We start from the raw sequence: 19,231 nt of genomic DNA on the forward strand, positions 1-19,231 counted from the left end.
TGGTTTCCAACTCAGCCGGCCCCGCCCAGCTGTAATTACAGAGAGAGCTGAGGCTTCTGTGCCCAGCCATGACGTCAGCCCGAAGCTTCCAGTCTGATGATCTCACCCCACATCCAGTGGGGGCCCGGTCACTCGGGATATGTCATGCCGTGGGGTCCCCATCATTCTTTCTCAGCTGGGGAGGAGGGCAGGGATCTCTCTCTGTCGGAAGCACAGATCCGGGATTCAGAACAATCCAGGTTCCCACCCAGGCTCTGCCACTCCATATCTGTGTGCAAGGGCCAAGCCTCTGTGCCTCTGTTTTTTCACCTGCAAAATGGGGGTGATGATAATAGTGACGTTTAACTATCGAGTCAGGATTTAACCCAGTAATGTCTGAAATGTACTAACTCTAAAAGCAGATGCACAGGAGGCAATGGGCGACAGTGATTGTTTTTCTCCATATTATTATTTTTAGCAAACTGCCTCATGCACTCACTGTTTAATATCAAAACAATTTCTCAACCTATGACTCACTGAATTCCTTAATATCCTCAATTTACCCTCATCTCATGAAGAAGGCAGGGCTGAGACCCGCAAGCCCACGGAGGGAAAACGACATGCCTAAAATTGTCTGCCTGTTGCGGACAGATCAAAGATTAGAACCCAAGCCGAAGAGGCCTCCAGGCCAAAGGAGGATTTGTAAATTCATTCTTCCAGCTCCATGGGAAGAGCAGGAAAGTCTAGATTTGGGGCTTTGAGTTTCAGACCAGACATCCTGCTTGAGTATAACACCTTTCAATAATTATCAGTGTTAACAGTCATAATAATAATAGAAGCTACTATTCATGAACACTCCTATGGCAGTTTTCTCATCTTTAAAATGGGATAATACTGGTACTCTTACCTCACAGGATTGCTGGTGAGGATTAAATGAATTCATATTTATAAAGCCCACAGAGCGGGGCCTGGCATATAGCAAACATTATGTAATTGATAACTCGAAATTGAAAATACAAAGAGAAAGAGAATTACCTCATGTATTCCTCATGGTACATCTGTGAGTTGGCTACTGTTATGTCCATTTATAAGGAGGAAAACTAACAACCTGGAGGTGCCTGGGAATAATGCTACTGCCTATAAAGATGCTTTGCTTGACCAAACATTAATCAGATTTCTGAATCTTCTCCTAAACCCATCTGTGAGGTTCCTTATAAAAATTCAGTTTTGGGCCAGGCGAGGTGGCTCACGCCTGTAATCCCAGCACTTTGAGAGGTGGATGCAGGTGGATCATGAGGTCAGGAGTTCAAGACCAGCCTGGCCAAGATGGTGAAACCCAACTCTACTAAAAAATACAAAAATTAGCCGGGCACGATGGCGGGCGCCTGTAATCCCAGCTACTCGGGAGGCTGAGGCAGGAGAATCGCTTGAACCTGGGAGGCGGAGGTTGCAGTGAGCGGAGATGGCGCAACTGCGCTCTAGCCTGGGGGACAGAGTGAGACTCGGTCTCAAAAAAAAAAAAAAAAAAAGACAGAAAAATTCAGTTTTGGCATGAACTCTGCTAAGTCTGTTTAGCAGCAATCACCCATCTTCGATTTCTGATCACCCTCGATATCTGATTAGTTTCCTCATCCTCCACAGTCCCCCAAGTGATGTCTGAGCACCCTGGCCTGTCTTAAGCAAGAATCCTCTTAGGTTAGCTGAGCCTGAATCCCTCTGACCCCTGAACTTTCCACCTAGTAAATTTCTATTTGCTGACCCCCCACCTGCTTCTTGGCTACAAATTCACACTTACCCATGACCCACTGGGAATCAAGTCTAATCTTTCTCCCTCACTGCAAAATTACATTGCAGGGGTCCCTACATCTATGGAGAAAGTTTCCCTGCCCAGTAAAGTCTTGCTTGTCATACTTTAACAAGCGTCATATGAATATATACATACACATTAAAAAACATTTTTTTTCCTTTACCACTCTCCCCAGAGGGCATTGAGGCTCTAGGAGCTTGGCCACCTTGTAAGTGGGGGTTGCAACCAGGGCCATCGTTCAAATCCACTGGGCTCCTGTCTCTCTCTTCCCTTTCTGCAGGTCCCCAGGGGAAAGGCAGGATACCACACGCTCTGGGGAAGGTATTTCCAGAGGGTGACCTGAGCCCTCAGCCAGGCTCGGGGTTATTAATAGCCAGGCCTTAGTGCCCTGCTTGGGGAGGGTGGCTCCAGCTCCCGGAGCAAGCGGAGGGCGGAGCTGAGCGGAGTGGCCAGGGGAGGAGAGAGTGTCCGGAGAGGCCGGCTGAACTTGGACGAGGCCCCTCCCAGCTGCCCCCACAGCCCAGCTGTTCTCTCCGCGGATTCTCCGGGGCTGGTTCATCACCTCCGAATATTCCTGTGACAGGAGACACTTGCAAAACCCGCCTCCAGCCTCCAGCAGCAAATAAATAGAAGGCTTGCAGCCCAGGAGGAGCCAGAAGAAGTTTCTAGGCGCGCGTGCCCTGGGTTTATGAAGCTCCTGGCTCCGCTCTAGACCTCAGCGGCTCTGGCTGCCAGCCTGGGCAGCCTGGGAGGACGGTGGCTTGCCGGTCTGTCGTGAGGCAGTGCGGACGGGGACCCTCTGGGATTCTGCTGGACCTGCCCGGGGGTTACCTTTGGGGGCTAGGACCCCAGCCGAGGGGACACAACCGTCCCTGGCAGTGGTTGGTTCTGCTTCTCCCTGCAGAAAAGCCGCATTTTCGGAAGCTGAAGAATAAGCTAGCCCAGCCACACCACCTTGTTGTGTGACCTTGGGCAGGTGGTTCTGTCTCTCTGAGCCTCTCTTTCCCTCTGAGCTCAGCAGCCACCATGGCTGACGGTCAGATGCCCTTCTCCTGCCACTACCCAAGCCGCCTGCGCCGAGACCCCTTCCGGGACTCTCCCCTCTCCTCTCGCCTGCTGGATGATGGCTTTGGCATGGACCCCTTCCCAGACGACTTGACGGCCTCTTGGCCCGACTGGGCTCTGCCTCGTCTCTCCTCCGCCTGGCCAGGCACCCTAAGGTCAGGCATGGTGCCCCGGGGCCCCACTGCCACCGCCAGATTTGGGGTGCCTGCCGAGGGCAGGACCCCCCCACCCTTCCCTGGGGAGCCCTGGAAAGTGTGTGTGAATGTGCACAGCTTCAAGCCAGAGGAGTTGATGGTGAAGACCAAAGATGGATACGTGGAGGTGTCTGGTAAGTCAGGGGCAGGAGGGAGAGGGAATGCGGGGGTGGGGGTGTGGGCCTCGGCCCTGGGAATAGCCAGGAGAAAGTTTCCTGAGAGCAGACGCTGGGACAGTGTGACACAGGTGACCTCAGGGCTCAGGAATGCAGCCCGCAAAGTTATCTTTATGGAAAACTTCTCTCCCGGCTCCCAGCAGAGATCTTAACCTGCCTGACTCAGCTATTGGGGCCTCTGGGTGCTGATCAATCAGGGTACAGACAGGAAAATAGAAACCATGTTGGATATTTTGACAGAGGGCATTTAATATAAAGAACAGGTTAAGCAGATATCAAAGAATTAAAAAACAAAGAAGAAACGGGATTTTGTGCACTCCAGCGTCATAACACAGAGTCTAGAAGTGCACGTTAAGGCTGAACAATGATAGTGTTAATAACCGCAACTGGTTTCTGGTGAAACACCTCTCTTTGTCCTAGACAGGGAAACTGAGGCTTACCAGTAATTGTAATAACACTAACTGGTAACTCTGAGTGCTAACTATTCGCTCAGCACTTTGCTAACTGCTGTTGCCTATAATATCTCAGCTAATACCACAACCAGAGGAGGTGGGTACTGTTTATCTTCTTTTTTTCAGATGAGGAAACTGAGGCACGGAGAGATTAAAGTAACTTGTTCAAGGCCACCAAGGATTCAGACCCAGGCTGTCTGGGAATTAGGAGGCCAGAAAGAAGAAGTGATGATTTACTGAGCACCTACTAGGTGTCACAGGCTGGGCTGACATTCTTGTATTTCTTCTCCAAAATCATCCTCAGTCCAGTCCAGAGTAGCAGGGGTGTCTAGGCCCATCTCGCAGCTGAGGAGATTGAGGCCTAGGTGGGACTCGTTCACAGTCATGCCATGAGTCAGCAATAGGAGTGGAGTAGGGACTGGGCCTATCCACAGCTTTAGGCCTAAGGCTCTCACTGCCGCATCCCACCCTGGGAGAAATAAACATACTAGGGGGCAAAAATGAGAGAAGACAGGAAGCTCAGCCCCTGTTAAGCTGGGCAGTAGAAACATCTTTCTTTTCCTTCCCTCCTGATTAACGCTCCATTAAAAAGAATGTGTTCCCGGCAGAGGCTTGCCTTCCAGAAAATCAGTCAAAGCCATTGCAAACACAGGCTGGGCAGGAACAAGCCCCAGCAGCGTTCAGGGGGAGTTTCAAGCCAGTCATGGTAGCATTATAAACATCAGAGGCTCCAGCGGGTGTGGTGGGCTGGGAGACACGCTGGGGCCACGTGCTGATGACAGGGTCAGCCAGATTTCTGAGTTGGCTGGGGAGCAGGGCAGGAGTTCCGAAACTGGCTCCAACTCTAACCAGCAGGATGTGCAAATTACTTCACTTTGTGCTTCTGTTTTGTTCCCTCATCTGGAAATTTGGGTTCAAATGGTTATACCATAAGGATTGTTGTTTTAAGTGAGGTGATGCTGTAAAATGTGGACATACCTGTGAACCCAGAAAATCTGAGACAGGTCTCAGTTCATTTAGGAAGTTTATTTTGCCATAGTTGAGGACACTCCAATGACACAGCCTCAGGAAGTCCTCCTGTCACATGCCCAAGGTGGTCTGGGCACAGCTTAATTTTATACAGTTTAGAGAGACATGGGACATCAATCAATATATGTAAGAAGTACATTGGTTCGATCTAGAAAGGCAGGACAACTTGAAGCAAAGGCAGGAAGACTTGAAGCAGGGAGGGGTTTTCCAGGTCACAGGTAGGTGAGAGACAAATGGTCACATTCTTTTGAGTTTCTGATTAGCCTTTCCAAAGGAGGCAAGCAGATATGCATCTATGTCAGTGAGCAGAGGGCTGACTTTGAATAGAATGGGGGGTAGGTTGGCCCTAAACAGTTCCCAGCTTGACTTTTCCCTTTAGCTTAGTGATTTGGGGGCCCCAAGATTTATTTTCCTTTCACATTTCTATGACCTGGAACACAAGGAATTAGTATTATTATTGCCATCGTTGTTGTTATAGTGCCAGGCATCCAGGAAGGCCCCAATAAATAATGAATAATAGATGCTTTTTGAAACCTGGGTTCAGATCCCAGCACTACTGTTCACTAGCATGGTGGATGTGGACGAGAAAGTCTTTTCATCCCTCTGAGCCTCATTTCTCCTATTTGCAGAATGGGGACCTAATAATATCTGTCCTGCAAGAGTATAGGAAAGATTAAACATATGCAGACTATCTATGATAATATATGCAGAGTGTCTATAAAATGGAGCTAATAATAGTGTTTGCCTGGCACTCTGTAAACAGAACGATTATCACCATTCCTTCTGTCCTTGTTTTAATTAGAGTCTTAGATGCTTCCAGCCCAAGTCCAAGGGTGTACCCCACCCTGTGGCCCCTCTAGGAGACCCTCTGTCCAGCCTGGAGTGCTTTTCACCACCCTCTTTTGTAGGTGCTTCATAACAGGTGGGGTCTGGCAGCCCATGTTGAGATCTCAGCTAAGTATCTTACTAATCCAGAGGCTTTGGGTGAGTCATGCAGTCTCAATTTCCACGTCTGTAAAATGGGGTCATTGGGAGCTTAAATAAGACAAAGACAAAGCTTTTCAGATGTGCAATTAGTGACATCGGCTAGACAAAATCCAAATTCCCTGAGAGTCCATACAAGGGCTTTCATAAAAGGGGTTTAAAAATAAAATTGATATCAGGAGCTCTATTTAAGAAGCAACTTTCGGGCTGGGTGCGGTGGTTCATGCCTGTAATCCCAGCATTTTGGGAGACCAAGGCGGGAGGATCACTTAAGGTCAGGAGTCTGAGACCAGTCTGGCCAACATGGTGAAACCCCGTTCTACTAAAAATACAAAAATTAGCCAGGCGTGGTGGCGAGCGCCTGTAATCCCAGCTACTCAGGAGTCTGAGGCAGAAGAATCGCTTGAACCCGGGAGGTGGAGGTTGTAGTGAGCTGAGACTGTGCCACTGCATTCCAGCCTGGGCAACAAGAAAGAAATTCTGTCTCAAAAAAAAAAAAATAAATAAATAAAAATAAATAAAAAGCAATTTTCAAGGGAAATTGGAAGTCAGATCCAGTTTCCCACCCTATACCACAAAATGACAAATCTGTTCCTCCACAAGCTGTTACTAGGCATCTAGAAACAGCAGGAGAGTTCAAGATCTTGTATGGTACCAATAAAAACAAAATTATAAACAGGTCTTCTCACTGCAGGACTTATCAGAGCCTTTAAGTCACTAATGTAGTTTATGAATCTCTAAGAGGCAGCCTTATCTTATCTGACCACGTATGAGTGTCTCATTCAAGGAAGCGTTTGGAAAATGCTGGACTAGACAATTTCCAGCAAGCCTCAGATTCCCCTGCCCCCATCCTGCAACCACCAGCCAAGAAATGTTCCCTTCATGGGCCACTGGGCCAGACCCTGGCTAAGATAGAGACTGGAAAGCCCCAAGGCCTTATTTCCACCCCTTCTCCTTAGTCCCAGGGCCTCTGCCTTCCCTGGAAACAGCACTTTCTTTCTTTAGCTGGGCCAGTAGTGTTCCACCTACATTTCTCTGAGGCATGTTGGAAAAAGCATGTCTGCAAGTGGTCTCTGACGTCTCCTAGCCTCTGGATGTATTTCTAAAAATCATAATAATTACTTTTTTCAGTTTACAAAAATAAAATGTCTTCATGATAGAATATGTAGTTAGGAAAGCAAAATAAGAAATTAAAAATCACTCATAATCCTTAAGCTGCCCCAATCTAAGTAGGCAAATGATAAGCAAATTGAGTTTCAAGATGATCCTCCTAGCAATACTCTCTTTAAACGAGGTTAACCCCACCTCCAGGCCCCTCTTTTGGAAATTTTGGAGATTTCCCTCCTCAGAGATCCTCACTTCCCTCACCCCAATACCCTATTTTCAGAGCAGACAGAGGCACCTAGTTTCTGAGGAGCAGTCTTTTCCCCAAACATCAAAATAAACCACAAGTGTTTACCTTCATATGATACTTTTACAACTTCCAAAGCCATTCTGGGACTCGCTTTCATTTGCTTCCTACAGTAACCCAGTAAGATAGGTGTCATCATTCCCGTTTCAGAGAAGAATAAACTGAGGCTCAGAGAAACTTAGAGATGTGCCAGGAAATGTCAGAGTAGAGACTTAAGTCCAAAACAATATTCCAGAATCTGTCTGCCTGCTTTTGAATCTTTGCACCAGTCACTTCCAAGCTGTGTGAACTTGGGTACAGCACTTAACCTTTCTGAACTTCAGGTTTCCTATCTACAAAATGATAATAATGAAAATACCTGCTTATATTATTACTTTACTATTATTATTTAAGGTTGTTGCAAAAATTAAAAGAGTTGATATAGATAAGGTGCTTAGAACAGTGGCTGACACCAAGGAAGCACTATATTACTTTGCTATTATTATTTATATTATCAGTTTTTATTCCCAGGATACCAGCATGCAGAAGGATTCTAGGATGCAAAAGGGCTGAGTCAGAGGCACTGGCCTGTCCCCAGGGGAAGCAGGTCTCCCGGCACCCTGGCTATGAGGAGGGTACCAAAGAACAGACAGTGCTCTTCTGGGCACAGGCCTGTGCTAGAGCCAGGCAGTTGGTGGTCACGGAGTTGGCAGCCCAGGATTGACTCTTTAAGTGGCCACACATTCACAGGATAGCATGTTCTGGTTAGCCAGACACTCCAGTTTAAAATGAATTTCTTTTCCTGAGAGCAATTTAGCAATATAGATTAAGCCTTAGAAATTCTGGAAGTTGCATTAGTCCTCAGTTAATCCTAAAGAAGTCATAGGGCCTGGTGTGAAGTTCCAGCTACAAGAATGTTCAGGACCATGAAGTTCTCTCCAATGTTGGAAACTCTTCAGCGTCCCAAAGTAGGGGATTGGTTAAATTAGCTCTTACTTATTCCTCAATAGAACACTGCAGCCATTAAAAATTATGCTGTCAAAGAATATTTGGTAATATGGAAAAGTAATTATAATGTGTTAGCAAGAGAGAAAAATAAGTTCCAAACATAATGCAGAGAACTATCCCATTTGATAGAATACTGATATACATGGATACTATGTAACATTTACACATTTCTGAGAAACATAGAAAAGTCAGAACATATAAAAGATATTATTAGTAGCTTCCTTGGGGTGACAGGATTATAGGTAGTTTTGATGGCTTTTTTCTTTTTTTTTAAATTTTTTCTTTTGTTATTGTTGTTGTTGTTTTTAAATTTAGAGACCTGATCTCACTCTGTTGCCCAGGCTGGAGTGCAGTGGTGCATTATAGCTTACTGTAACCTCAAACTCCTGGGCTCAAGCAATCCTCCCACCTCAGCCTCCCAAATAGCTGGGACTACAGGCACGCACCATCACACCTGGATAATAATAATAATAGTAATTGTTATTATTATTTTGAGACAGAGTGTCACCCTTTTGCCTGGCTGGAGCGCAGTGGCACGATCTCGCCTCACTGCAACCTCTGCCTCCCAGGTTCAAGCAATTCTCCTGCCTCAGCCTCCCAAGTAGCTGGGACTATAGGCACGTGCCACCACGTCCAGCTAATTTTTGTATTTTTAGTGGAGACGGAGTTTCACCATGTGGGCCAGGACGGTCTCAATCTCTTGACCTTGTGATCCGCCTGCCTCGGCCTCCCAAAGTGCTGAGATTACAGGCATAAGTCACCACGCCCTGCCTATTATTATTATTTTTTAGAAACAGCGCCTCTCTATGTTGTCCAGGCTGGTCTCAAACTCCTGGCCTCGAGTGATCCTCCTGTCTCAGTCTCCCAAAGTGCAGACATTATAGGAGTGAGCCACTATGCTTGGCCTATTTTCTGCATTTTCTAACATACACATGCACTATCTTAAAGCACAAAAAAAGCTATTAACGAAGAAATAATTAAAAGTAATTAGCTCTAAGTTGTCAATTTAAAAAAATCTGGACTGCTATATTCAACAAAGTTATTTACATTCTAGATTTCAAGGCCCCTCAGAAGCACCTCCCTGTGTAAATGAGAGTTCTTGCCTCCAGAAGGTGGCCCCACAAATGAGGAGTGAAAAGTAACAGCCGAATGGCCCCACTGTTGTACTAATCTTGTTTGTTTAAAGAGAAACTACAGACACTCTCTCTATTAAAGAAAAAAAGAATGAGGAGAGGCCAAGAGAATCAGAATGTGCTATATACATTACAAGATCAAAACCAGTTTAGGCCCAAGTCTTCTTGTAATTTCATCTTTTTCCTCCCTAAGGGGGTTGGGAAGCCCTCTCTTACCACACGTTAAGAGGCAAGAGGGCTGGTGGAATTTCACATCCACAGTGCCCTTAGGAAAAGCTGGGTGTTTTTGGCAGATTGAAGCATTGTTTTTCCAGGCTGTGTTTTCACTACTGGGTACAGATAATGTGGCTTAAAGAGCTAAGCGGGAGCTGGAACAGACAGAAATTCAAGAGCAGAGAGGCATCAGGCCCTAGAACTTGGCCTAGACTCAGAGAGAGCTGATTCAAAGCTCAGAGCCACCAGGGACCTGCTGGGCGACCCTGGATCCATTACCAGGCCTCAGTTTCCATGTCGGAAACAAAGGGAAAATGACGTCTGGGCTCAGAGTTAGGAAAGCACTCTGTTAGCTATAAAGCAAGCTACATGGCAGAGTCGCCCTTAGCACGTGATCTCGCTTCAAGCCTGCCACCCAGTCTGGGATGTCAGCCCCAGGGTTCTACTGGCAGGTTAGAGAAAAGGAGTCAGGTGGGAGACTTGGAAGATTTGGTACAACACATGGCCCAGTTTCTGCGATTTCCTCAGACTAACCCTTAATTACCTACAAACCATGGTCTACACCTCCTTTCCATCAATTATCTTATTTCACCTTCATAGCCAGCCTTGGAAGTGGACTTAAGTGGGTCTGTATGGCAGACAAGGTCCTTGAGGATTAGATAACTGGAGTCTCTAGGGTAGGCCTAAGCCACACAGCAAGGCAGGTCCAGGGCTAGGATTTGAACCCAAGCCTCAGTCCTGAAGGATGCCCAAGGAACATAGATGCTGACACGCCACACTTCTCTTCCTTCCAGGCAAACACGAAGAGAAACAGCAAGAAGGTGGCATCGTTTCTAAGAACTTCACAAAGAAAATCCAGTAAGTAACCTGGAGTCATGGAGCTCAGGGTGGGAGTGGAGGAGGGGGCACACCTGGGACCCATGGTCCAGGGTCTCTCCCTCTTGGGCATCTCTCTTTTAAGACACCTCCTTAAACCCTCACACCTAACGAGGAGAAAATGTCCCAGCAGACCTGTAATAGGGTCCCAGAAGGGGGAGCACATAGATTGCATTATCTCATCTGCTCGGTGCCCTGTGAGGTGGGTATTAAAAACCCCATTTTATTTATTTATTTATCTTGAGACTGAGTCTCGCTCTGTCACCCAGTCTGGAGTGCAGTGGTGTGATCCCGGCTCACTGCAACCTCCACCTCCTGGGTTCAAGCGATCCGTGTGCCTCAACCTCCTGAGTAGTTGGGATTACAGGCATGTGCCACCATGTCCACCAATCACCCAACTACTCGGGAGGTTGAGGCACACGGATCGCTTGAACCCAGGAGGTGGAGGTTGCAGTGAGCCGGGATCACACCACTGCACTCCAGACTGGGTGACAGAGCGAGACTCAGTCTCAAGATAAATAAATAAATAAAATGGGGTTTTTAATACCCACCTCACAGGGCACCGAGCAGATGAGATGGTGCAATCTATGTGCTCCCCCTTCTGGGACCCTATTACAGGTCTGCTGGGACATTTTCTCCTCGTTAGGTGTGAGGGTTCAATTCCCTGCCTCTCAAAGTGCTGGGATTAGCGGCTTGAGCCACTGCACCCGGGGAACAACCCCCTTTTATAGACTAAGCATCTGAGGGTAAGCAAGACAATGACTTGTCCACAATCACATAGCCCCTACCCACGGAGCATAGCTGAGGGAGGACCCCTGTCACCATCCAGAAAGACCATCCCCCGATTCCCCAAATGCCCCAGCAGAATATCTTGCAGGCTGCTTGCTCAGCCTCTGCCCTGCCAGGAGAATGAGCACCTTCTCTAGAGCATCCACAAAAATGAAGTTGGAAAGTGTCCTGAGAGCACTGCATACTACCTAGAGAGGTTTGGAGGCTGAGACACTGGGACAGAGGAAGAGCTATTTTGCTGAGGGGAGGGAGTAGAGGGGATTCATGATTAACAGGGAAAGGGAGCCTGGGGGAACCATGAGAGCAGCAAAAGACAATCAGGCTGAGGCCATGAACCAAAGCCACCATGAGTTCCTAATTGGCAGTACCTACAGGGAGAAGAGTTGCACAGTGTGGTCATGATGGCTGCATTTAAACAACTGCCAGGTGCTTCATATATACCTTCTCTCTAATCAGCAATCAGCGTCACTCCACTATGTGCATTTCTGGCCCCTAAACTCTCTCTGTCTCCCTCCTTTTTTTTTTTTTTTTTTTTTTTTTTGAGATGGAGTCTCACTCTGTTGCCCAAGCTGGAGTGCAGCGGCACGATCTCAACTCACTGCAATCTCCACCTCCTGGGTTCAAGCAATTCTCCTGCCTCAACCTCCCAAGTAGCTGGGATTACAGGTGCACGCCACTATGCCTGGCTAATTTTTGTATTTTTAGTAGAGACGGGGTTTCACCATGTTTGGCCAGCCTGGTCTTGATCTCCTGACTTCAAGTGATCTGCCCGCCTCTGCCTCCCAAAGTGCTGGGATTACAGGTGTGAGCCACTGCACCTGGCCCCTAAACTCTATTCCAAGCCATCGTTGCATTTAGCCTTTGCAGCAAAAGAGTGCATCGGAGAGAAGAGACATGACCCTCCTTGCAATACGGGGAAACTAAGCCTCCCGCAGGTGAAAGGACATACCCAAGGTCTTTACAACTAGAATTTAGAAGGGCCCAGAATAGATCCCTGACCTCTGAGTTCCACGCTCAGTCCTTGAGCAAGGAATGCTGTTTCCTCATCTGTGAAAGGGATGCTGATTCCAGCCTTGCAGAGTTCCTAGCTGAAAGTGACATGAGGTCACGGCCCAGCGTAGGTCCTCATAAGTGGCAGTTCATTATTACTATTGTTATTGTTGACTCTTAACTTTTCCATCAGCCTTTGCAAAGAAATTCTGTGTATGGAGAGATCACACTAGCTGAATTCTGAGGCTTCTTCCAGCTTTGGGATTCTACATTCCTGTCTCTTCCCCCACGTGTATGTCCCTGGCGCTCCCAGAGCCTCTGCAGTTCTTGGAAGCCTGTGGACACTTCCTGATAAGGCAAACGCCAAACCATTTGTTCTTCGTGTTCGCTGGCTTGCCTGGCATCTCCGTGCCCCACACCTCTCCCTGGTATAGCAAGCAGATTAAACATCGCTGAGGGAGAGGAAGGAAGGCAGGGGGTGGGGGGAAGCTGATGTCAAGGCTCAAATGAGGTCTCAGGGTGGAGTCACAAGCAGGGCATAGCTGTAAAAGGGACTGAGTAAGAAAGAAGTGAATTAATCATCTTAAAAGGGGTGTGTGTGTGTGTGTGTGTGTGTGTGTGTGTGTGTGTATTTCACATGCTCCAAGGCCTTAGGGGAGATAGCTTGCTGGAAGTAACCTGATGAGAAATGCCTGAAATTGCTCCAGGCTGGTGCTCAGCTGCTGAGCTGGGCTAGTTGTTAAAATATTCAGCAGTCCCCAACCTTTTTGGCACCAGGGACCAGTTTCGTAGAAGGCAATTTTTCCATGGACTGGGGAATGAAACTGTTCCACCTCAGATCATCGGGCATTAGATTCTTATAAGAAGCGTGCAACCCAGATCCCTGGCATGCACAGTTCACAATTGGGTTCAAGCTCCTATGAGAATCTAATGCCACTGCTGATCTGACAGGAGGCGGAGCTCAGGCAGTAATGCTGGCTGAACTGCTGCTCACCTCCTGATGTGAGGCCAGGTTCCTAACAGGCCACAGATGGGTGCCGGTCCATGATTCGGGGGATGGGGACCCCTGAATATTGGCTAGCTATTGCCTGAGCCCTCCCTAGCCAACCCCAGTCACTCTGATCCTTCCCCAGGACCCTCTAAACCTCTCCACCTTCCAACAACTAAAGGGTTCCAGGACCCTCCTCCATCACTATGACATGCACCCATCCCTTCTGAATGGTCAGTGCCCAGCTGCACCAGTTGTTAAATATTTTGAATCTCAGCTCCAGGTGCAGGGAGTCCTGGCTCCATGAGAAAGTGAGTGGGTAACTTGGGGCAACTTGCTTAACTGCTCTGACCTTCCATTCCCGCATCCCTGCATGGAGGGGTTGTGATGGGAGTGAGAGGATGTGTATAACGCATTAAGCATGGAATACAGACTCAGGGCTTGGTCCATGGGAATTAATATTATGAAAAGGCTTCACAAGGCTGGACTCACACTCCAGCAGCTGGGACTCCTGGGAGCTCCTGGCTCTGCCCAGATTCTAGACACCAAGGAGTCGAACTGGAGTCTGGGACGCCTCTGAACCAATTTCAGGAGGCCTCGTTGCCTCCTCTCCCAGGGAAACCTCCAGTCATTAGAGGACAGGGAGATTCCTTCAGCCAGGCTGAGATCCTTGGAGATTTCCACCCAGGCAGGATGCTGCAGCTATTTGCCTTAACGATGGCAAGGAAATTCATCCCAATACATCCATCTCTGTGTGAAAAGCCCCATTTGGACTGAGGTCTTGGGTCTCAGCTTTCAAAGTCCGTGATCTTCCTATTTGGTTAGGGGAAACCAAATTACAGTCATTTGCAATACCGTCATTCACATCCCATCTTCACTATTTTTTGCCTTATATGCTTACATTACCATGATTTACTAAAGGTTTTTTTTTTTCCTTTTAGGTCATCTCATTTTTGATAAAGTTAAATTCTCATCACTAAAATGTTCACTGAGGAAGGCAATCATGAAATAAATCCAATGAAAGCAAACTGTGGTTAAATTCTAACTAGATAATATTGCCTGCCTAAGGGCCTCAGCTCTCTCATTGTTAAAAAGGGAAGGTAGCAAGTGATAGAGGCTGAAGGTGTTAAAGGCATATTAGTATTTAGCAGAGACATTCCTTCAGTTGTAAGTAGAAGCATTGAAAGAGAATTGAAGAGGAATTACTTTCCCACCAAATGGGTTCGACATACAAGTTACCTGGTTAAGGACCTTGGACTTGTCTATCTCTCTGAGTTTCAGTTTCCCCATAAGTAATATGAGAGCATTGTCATGGACAATCAGGAAGATCCTTTGGGGCCCTGATACTCTGTAGTTCAATGATCCTGCAATTTGTATGATACTCCATCTTGCTGTCAAGATGCCAACATGTAAGGCCAAAGACTGCAACGTAATTCTCACTCCACCCTAAGAAGTGGGTACTATTATTGCCCCCTTTTTTCTGCAAAGGAACAGGTTCAAAGAGGCAAGATCACCAGCCCCAGGTTGTGTGGTCAGGAAGAGTCAGAGTTTGAATGCAGGTCGGCCTGCCTGCAAAACCCATGCTTTAGGTCATAGCCACCCTGTCACACTGTACCTGGTGTACACTGGGTTGATGTGCACATGGTTAGACAGTCAGCCCATCCCCAGCATTGAGAGGGAGGTCTAAACTTTTGACTTTGTCTCCGCTTCAAAAGCTTGACTTGGCAGCTTTCTAGTTCCCTCTTTTTCTTCCAAATGGGCTTCCCAGAAGCACCCTTGTTCATCTCCATGGTTCCAATTTGGCAAGGAATCTCCTGGGTAGATATGGTTCATGTGGCTACAGGTTGTTGTACCCACAAAAAAAGAAAGAAAGAAAAAAAAAAAACTCCCCAGCCCCTCCAGAAGGAGTCCTGCCTATGATCAGGAATGGGCTTACCTCATGCCTTGGTTCTTTTATCAAGACCTTTGTATTTACAATAGGCACAGCCAGCATGGACCAGTGGAAAGATTATGATTGAAGTTCCGGTCCTTCCTGCCATAGTCCTTCTTTCGAATGTCTGGTGCTGGGGGAGGCAGGAGAGCATCACGGTCAGATACTCTGAGTTTGGAGACCAAGATTCCAATTCCATTTCCTATCTGCCATTTGCCAGCTGAGCGACCTTGGGCAAAGCAGTTCACTTCTCTGAGCATCAATTTCCTCATCTGTAAGATGGGGATAGCAATGGAATCTGCCTGGCGGGATTATTGTTAACACCAAAATGATATGATTCAGCTAAAGTACCTGGCACGTAGAAAGTACTGAGAAGGTCGTGGATTTCATGACTAAAAAAAAAAATGGCACCCCAATGAGATCACTAATATGTCCTCACAGTTTTAATAGTTTGTTGAAGAAACCAAATTCTCAATAGTCTCATTCACCCAAAGCAATCCAAAAATCATAAAAATACCTTATTAGAACTTGGACCAGATTTAGGTTTAGAAATTCCATCTTCGATGCTTTCTCACTTGTTGAGCTTGTCATTTGATTTCCCCCAAGTCTCTGTTTAGTGATCTGTAGAATGGGCATATTAATTCTTACCTCTTAATCATCCTCTTATAATACTCCAACCAGGTATTGTCTATAATTGAGTTTTAAGAACAAGATAATTGGCTGGGCTCGGTGGCTCATGCCTGTTAACTCAGCACTTTGGGAGGCTGAGGTGGGTGGATCACAAGGTCAGGAGTTCGAGACCAGCCTGGCCAACATGGTGAAACCCCATCTCTACTAAAAGTACAAAAATTAGCCAGGCGTGATGGTGGGCGTCTGTAATCCATACTACTCAGGAGGCTGAGGCAGGAGAATTGCTTGAACATGGGAGGCGGAACTTGCAGTGAGCCAAGATCACGCCCCTGCACTCCAGCCTGGGTGACAGAGTGAGACTCTGTCTCAAAAAAAAAAAAAAGGAAGAACAAGATAGTAATGATCTGCTAAGTGATTGTATTAGTCTGTTTTCACACTGCTGATAAAGACATACCTGAGACTATGTAACTGATATAAAAAAAAGAGGTTTAATGGACTCACAGTTCCACGTGGCTGGGGAGGCCTCACAATCATGGCAGAAGGTGAAAGACACATCTTATATGGCAGCAGACAAGAGAGAAAATGAGAACCAAGCAAAAAATCTTATAAAACTGTCAGATCTCGTGAGACTTATTCCCTACCATGAGAACAGTATGGAGGAAACTGCCCCCTACCCATGATTCAATTATCTCCCATCAGGTCCCTCCCACAACATATGGAAATTATGGGAGCTACAATTCAAGATGAGATCTGGGTGGACACAGCCAAACTACATCAGAGATACTTAGGGTATGAACAAAATCAAGGCTTATTTTGAATACCATAGAGTATGTTGCCATCTGAAATCTACATGTGGCCAGCTTGGCCCCTTTTATCTGCCAAGGTACCTAGTGCTTGCATCACTATTAATGCATTTTGTAGTGAAACACTCTCCAGCAAGCACATGTCAGATGAAAATGTGTTGCCTGCTATGCACAACACCTTACTTGCGCTCTATAAAGGGATGGTAGTGGTGCCATTTCTGCTAGTAATTTTGGTCAGTAGTGGGTATTAAGGTGATGACTTCAACCTGGGACCAAATATGTGGGCCACAGCTCTCTTTTAAGTTAAGAACTACTGTTCAAACAGCATTTTACCATTTGCAAAGCATACTCAGACTCTGAAGTTCAAATACTCTACAAGTTCAGTATTATTATCCTCATTTTGCAGATGAGAAAACAAGCTCAGAGCAATTGAATAATCTTCCCAAGACCACACAGCTAGAAAGGGGTAGAGCCAGGATTCAAACCCAACATTGTATGTCCCCAAAGCCTAAGCTCTTATCAAAAATATTTCCTCTCAAGTGAATAAAAGAATGTTTAAGCAATATTAACAACAATAAATGAATAAAATCGTGTGTTTCTCCTAGGCTTCCTGCAGAGGTGGATCCTGTGACAGTATTTGCCTCACTTTCCCCAGAGGGTCTGCTGATCATCGAAGCTCCCCAGGTCCCTCCTTACTCAACATTTGGAGAGAGCAGTTTCAACAACGAGCTTCCCCAGGACAGCCAGGAAGTCACCTGTACCTGAGATGCCAGTACTGGCCCATCCTTGTTTTGTCCCCAACCCTAGGGCTTCTCTGATTCCAGGATGCATTACTTTAGCTGAACTCAGATTTAGTGCAAGTAAAATGTTAGGGGGTGCGGGGGTGGGGACTGACCACAGATTCCCTGGATAGTGTAGTGGTAGATTTCTCCACAAGATAGCACAATTGGCAAATCATGCTTGGTTGCGTTAGGCCAAAATACTAGTTTTGCTTTCTTTACCTTTTCTATCTTGATGAAAATGTTGCACATTCTATAGTTGCAAAACACATAAAAGGGGACTTAACATTTCACGTTGTATCTTACTTGCAGTGAATGCAAGGGTTACTTTTCTCTGGGGACCTCCCCCATCACCCAGATTCCTACTCTGGGCTCCTAATTCCCACGGCTCCCAAACCATGCCGCATGGTTTGGTTAATGAAACCCAGTAGCTAACCCCACTGTGCTTCCACATGCCTGGCCTACAAAGGGTGATATACAGGTCTTATATCCCCATATGGAATTTATCCATCAACCACATAAAAACAAACAGTGCCTTCTGCCCTCTGCCCAGATGTTTCCAGCACGTTCCCAAGGTTTCCAAGTTAGCACACCCTAAGGACTCTGGGAGCCTGTCAGTTTATGATCTGGCCTAGGTCCCCCCTTTCTTCTGTCCCCTATGTTTAAGTCGGGATTTTTACAGAGGGAGCTGTCTCCAGACAGCTCCATCAGGAACCAAGCAAAGGCCAGATAGCCTGACAGATAGGCTAGTGGTATTGTGTATATGGGCGGGATGTGTGTGTCATTGTTATTTGAGTTATGCTGTTGTTTAGGGGGAAATAACAGTGAATAATAATAATAATAATAATAATAATAATAATAATAAAGGAGCTGACGTTCTTAGCCTTGTGTGGTTCTTTTAATGAGGAACTAAATATAATACCACCTAGATATACAACATCAGTTAGCAACGCTGTGGCTTAAAGTAATATTGCGCGGAGCTGCGATGCCTAAAGGAGGGAGAAAGGGAGGCCACAAAGGCCGGGCGAGGCAGTATACGAGCCCTGAGGAGATCGACGTGCAGCTGCAGGCTGAGAAGCAGAAGGCCAGGGAAGAAGAGGAGCAAAAAGAAGGTGGAGATGCGGCTGCAGGTGACCCCAAAAAGGAGAAGAAATCTCTAGACTCAGATGAGAGTGAGGATGAAGAAGATGACTACCAGCAAAAGCACAAAGGCATTGAAGGGCTCATCAACATCGAGAACCCCAACCGGGTGGCACAGACAACCAAAAAGTTCATACAACTGGATCTGGATGGGCCAAAGGAGCTTTTGAGGAGAGAACGAGAAGAGATTGAGAAGCAGAAGGCAAAAGAGCGTTACATGAAAATGCACTTGACCGGGAAGACAGAGCAAGCCAAGGCTGACCTGGCCCGGCTGGCCATCATCCGGAAACAGCGGGAGGAGACTGCCTGGAAGAAGGAAGAGGAAAGGAAAACAAAAGATGTGCCACATTGTCAGGAAAACGAAAGCAGTCGCTCTCCCTGAATAAGTAACCACAACCCATGGGAGGAGATGCCGGGGACCTGGGCCGCGCTGCCAGGACCTCTGCTGTGTCTCGCCCGCCCTGTGCCCTGGCGCCGCTGCAACAGCCCCTCATGGCCAGGAGCCCTCCATGGCCTGGGGCCTCCTCTTCATCTTGGCACGGAAATTGTTTGGGGGATATGTGGGTGGGAGGGGCTGGGGGAGGGGCAGCTGCTATCTTTGAGACAGAAAGATGCAGGACAGCATTTCATATGTAACCATTTGAATGTTTTCGCTGTTTTTAGAATTCAGAGCCCTTGCTGGGGGGGTGCCTGGGAGATGGGGTAAGAAGAGCTTTCATTTGTCTGGTAGATAGCATGTAAGGGAGTGGTTGTCCCAGGAAGCAGCTGCTGACAGGTTTGCTACCCCCAGCCCCGGACTGTGTTGCCTGGGTGCTCATTCAGAGAGGGGCTGTCATCTGGGAGCCTGTGCCCCTGGGTCCTCGAGGGTTATGGCTT

General features: G+C 47.0%; 2 protein-coding genes across 2 annotated transcripts; both read left to right on the top strand.

Annotated features, from left to right (window-relative positions):
• Window positions 1-2,328: 2,328 nt before the first annotated feature.
• Window positions 2,329-18,094, top strand: HSPB8 (heat shock protein family B (small) member 8). The gene is given in 3 exon segments (NM_001133928.1): window positions 2,329-3,179; window positions 10,225-10,288; window positions 17,042-18,094. Coding segments are annotated over 3 exon segments (591 nt in total). The 5' UTR covers window positions 2,329-2,812; the 3' UTR covers window positions 17,202-18,094.
• Window positions 18,095-18,184: 90 nt separating this feature from the next.
• LOC100439763 (28 kDa heat- and acid-stable phosphoprotein-like) lies at window positions 18,185-18,894 on the top strand. The gene has a single exon (XM_054527686.2). The coding sequence runs from the start codon at window positions 18,201-18,203 to the stop codon at window positions 18,735-18,737; it is 537 nt and encodes a 178-aa protein (XP_054383661.1). The 5' UTR covers window positions 18,185-18,200; the 3' UTR covers window positions 18,738-18,894.
• Window positions 18,895-19,231: the final 337 nt, after the last annotated feature.

The sequence above is a fragment of the Pongo abelii genome, chromosome 10 (genome assembly GCF_028885655.2).
Source record: "Pongo abelii isolate AG06213 chromosome 10, NHGRI_mPonAbe1-v2.0_pri, whole genome shotgun sequence".
NCBI lineage: Eukaryota > Metazoa > Chordata > Mammalia > Primates > Hominidae > Pongo > Pongo abelii.

Bases quoted from the DNA above. Each gene is read 5' to 3' on its own strand.
- LOC100439763 (XM_054527686.2), top strand. From the start codon at position 18,201: ATGCCTAAAGGAGGGAGAAAGGGAGGCCACAAAGGCCGGGCGAGGCAG.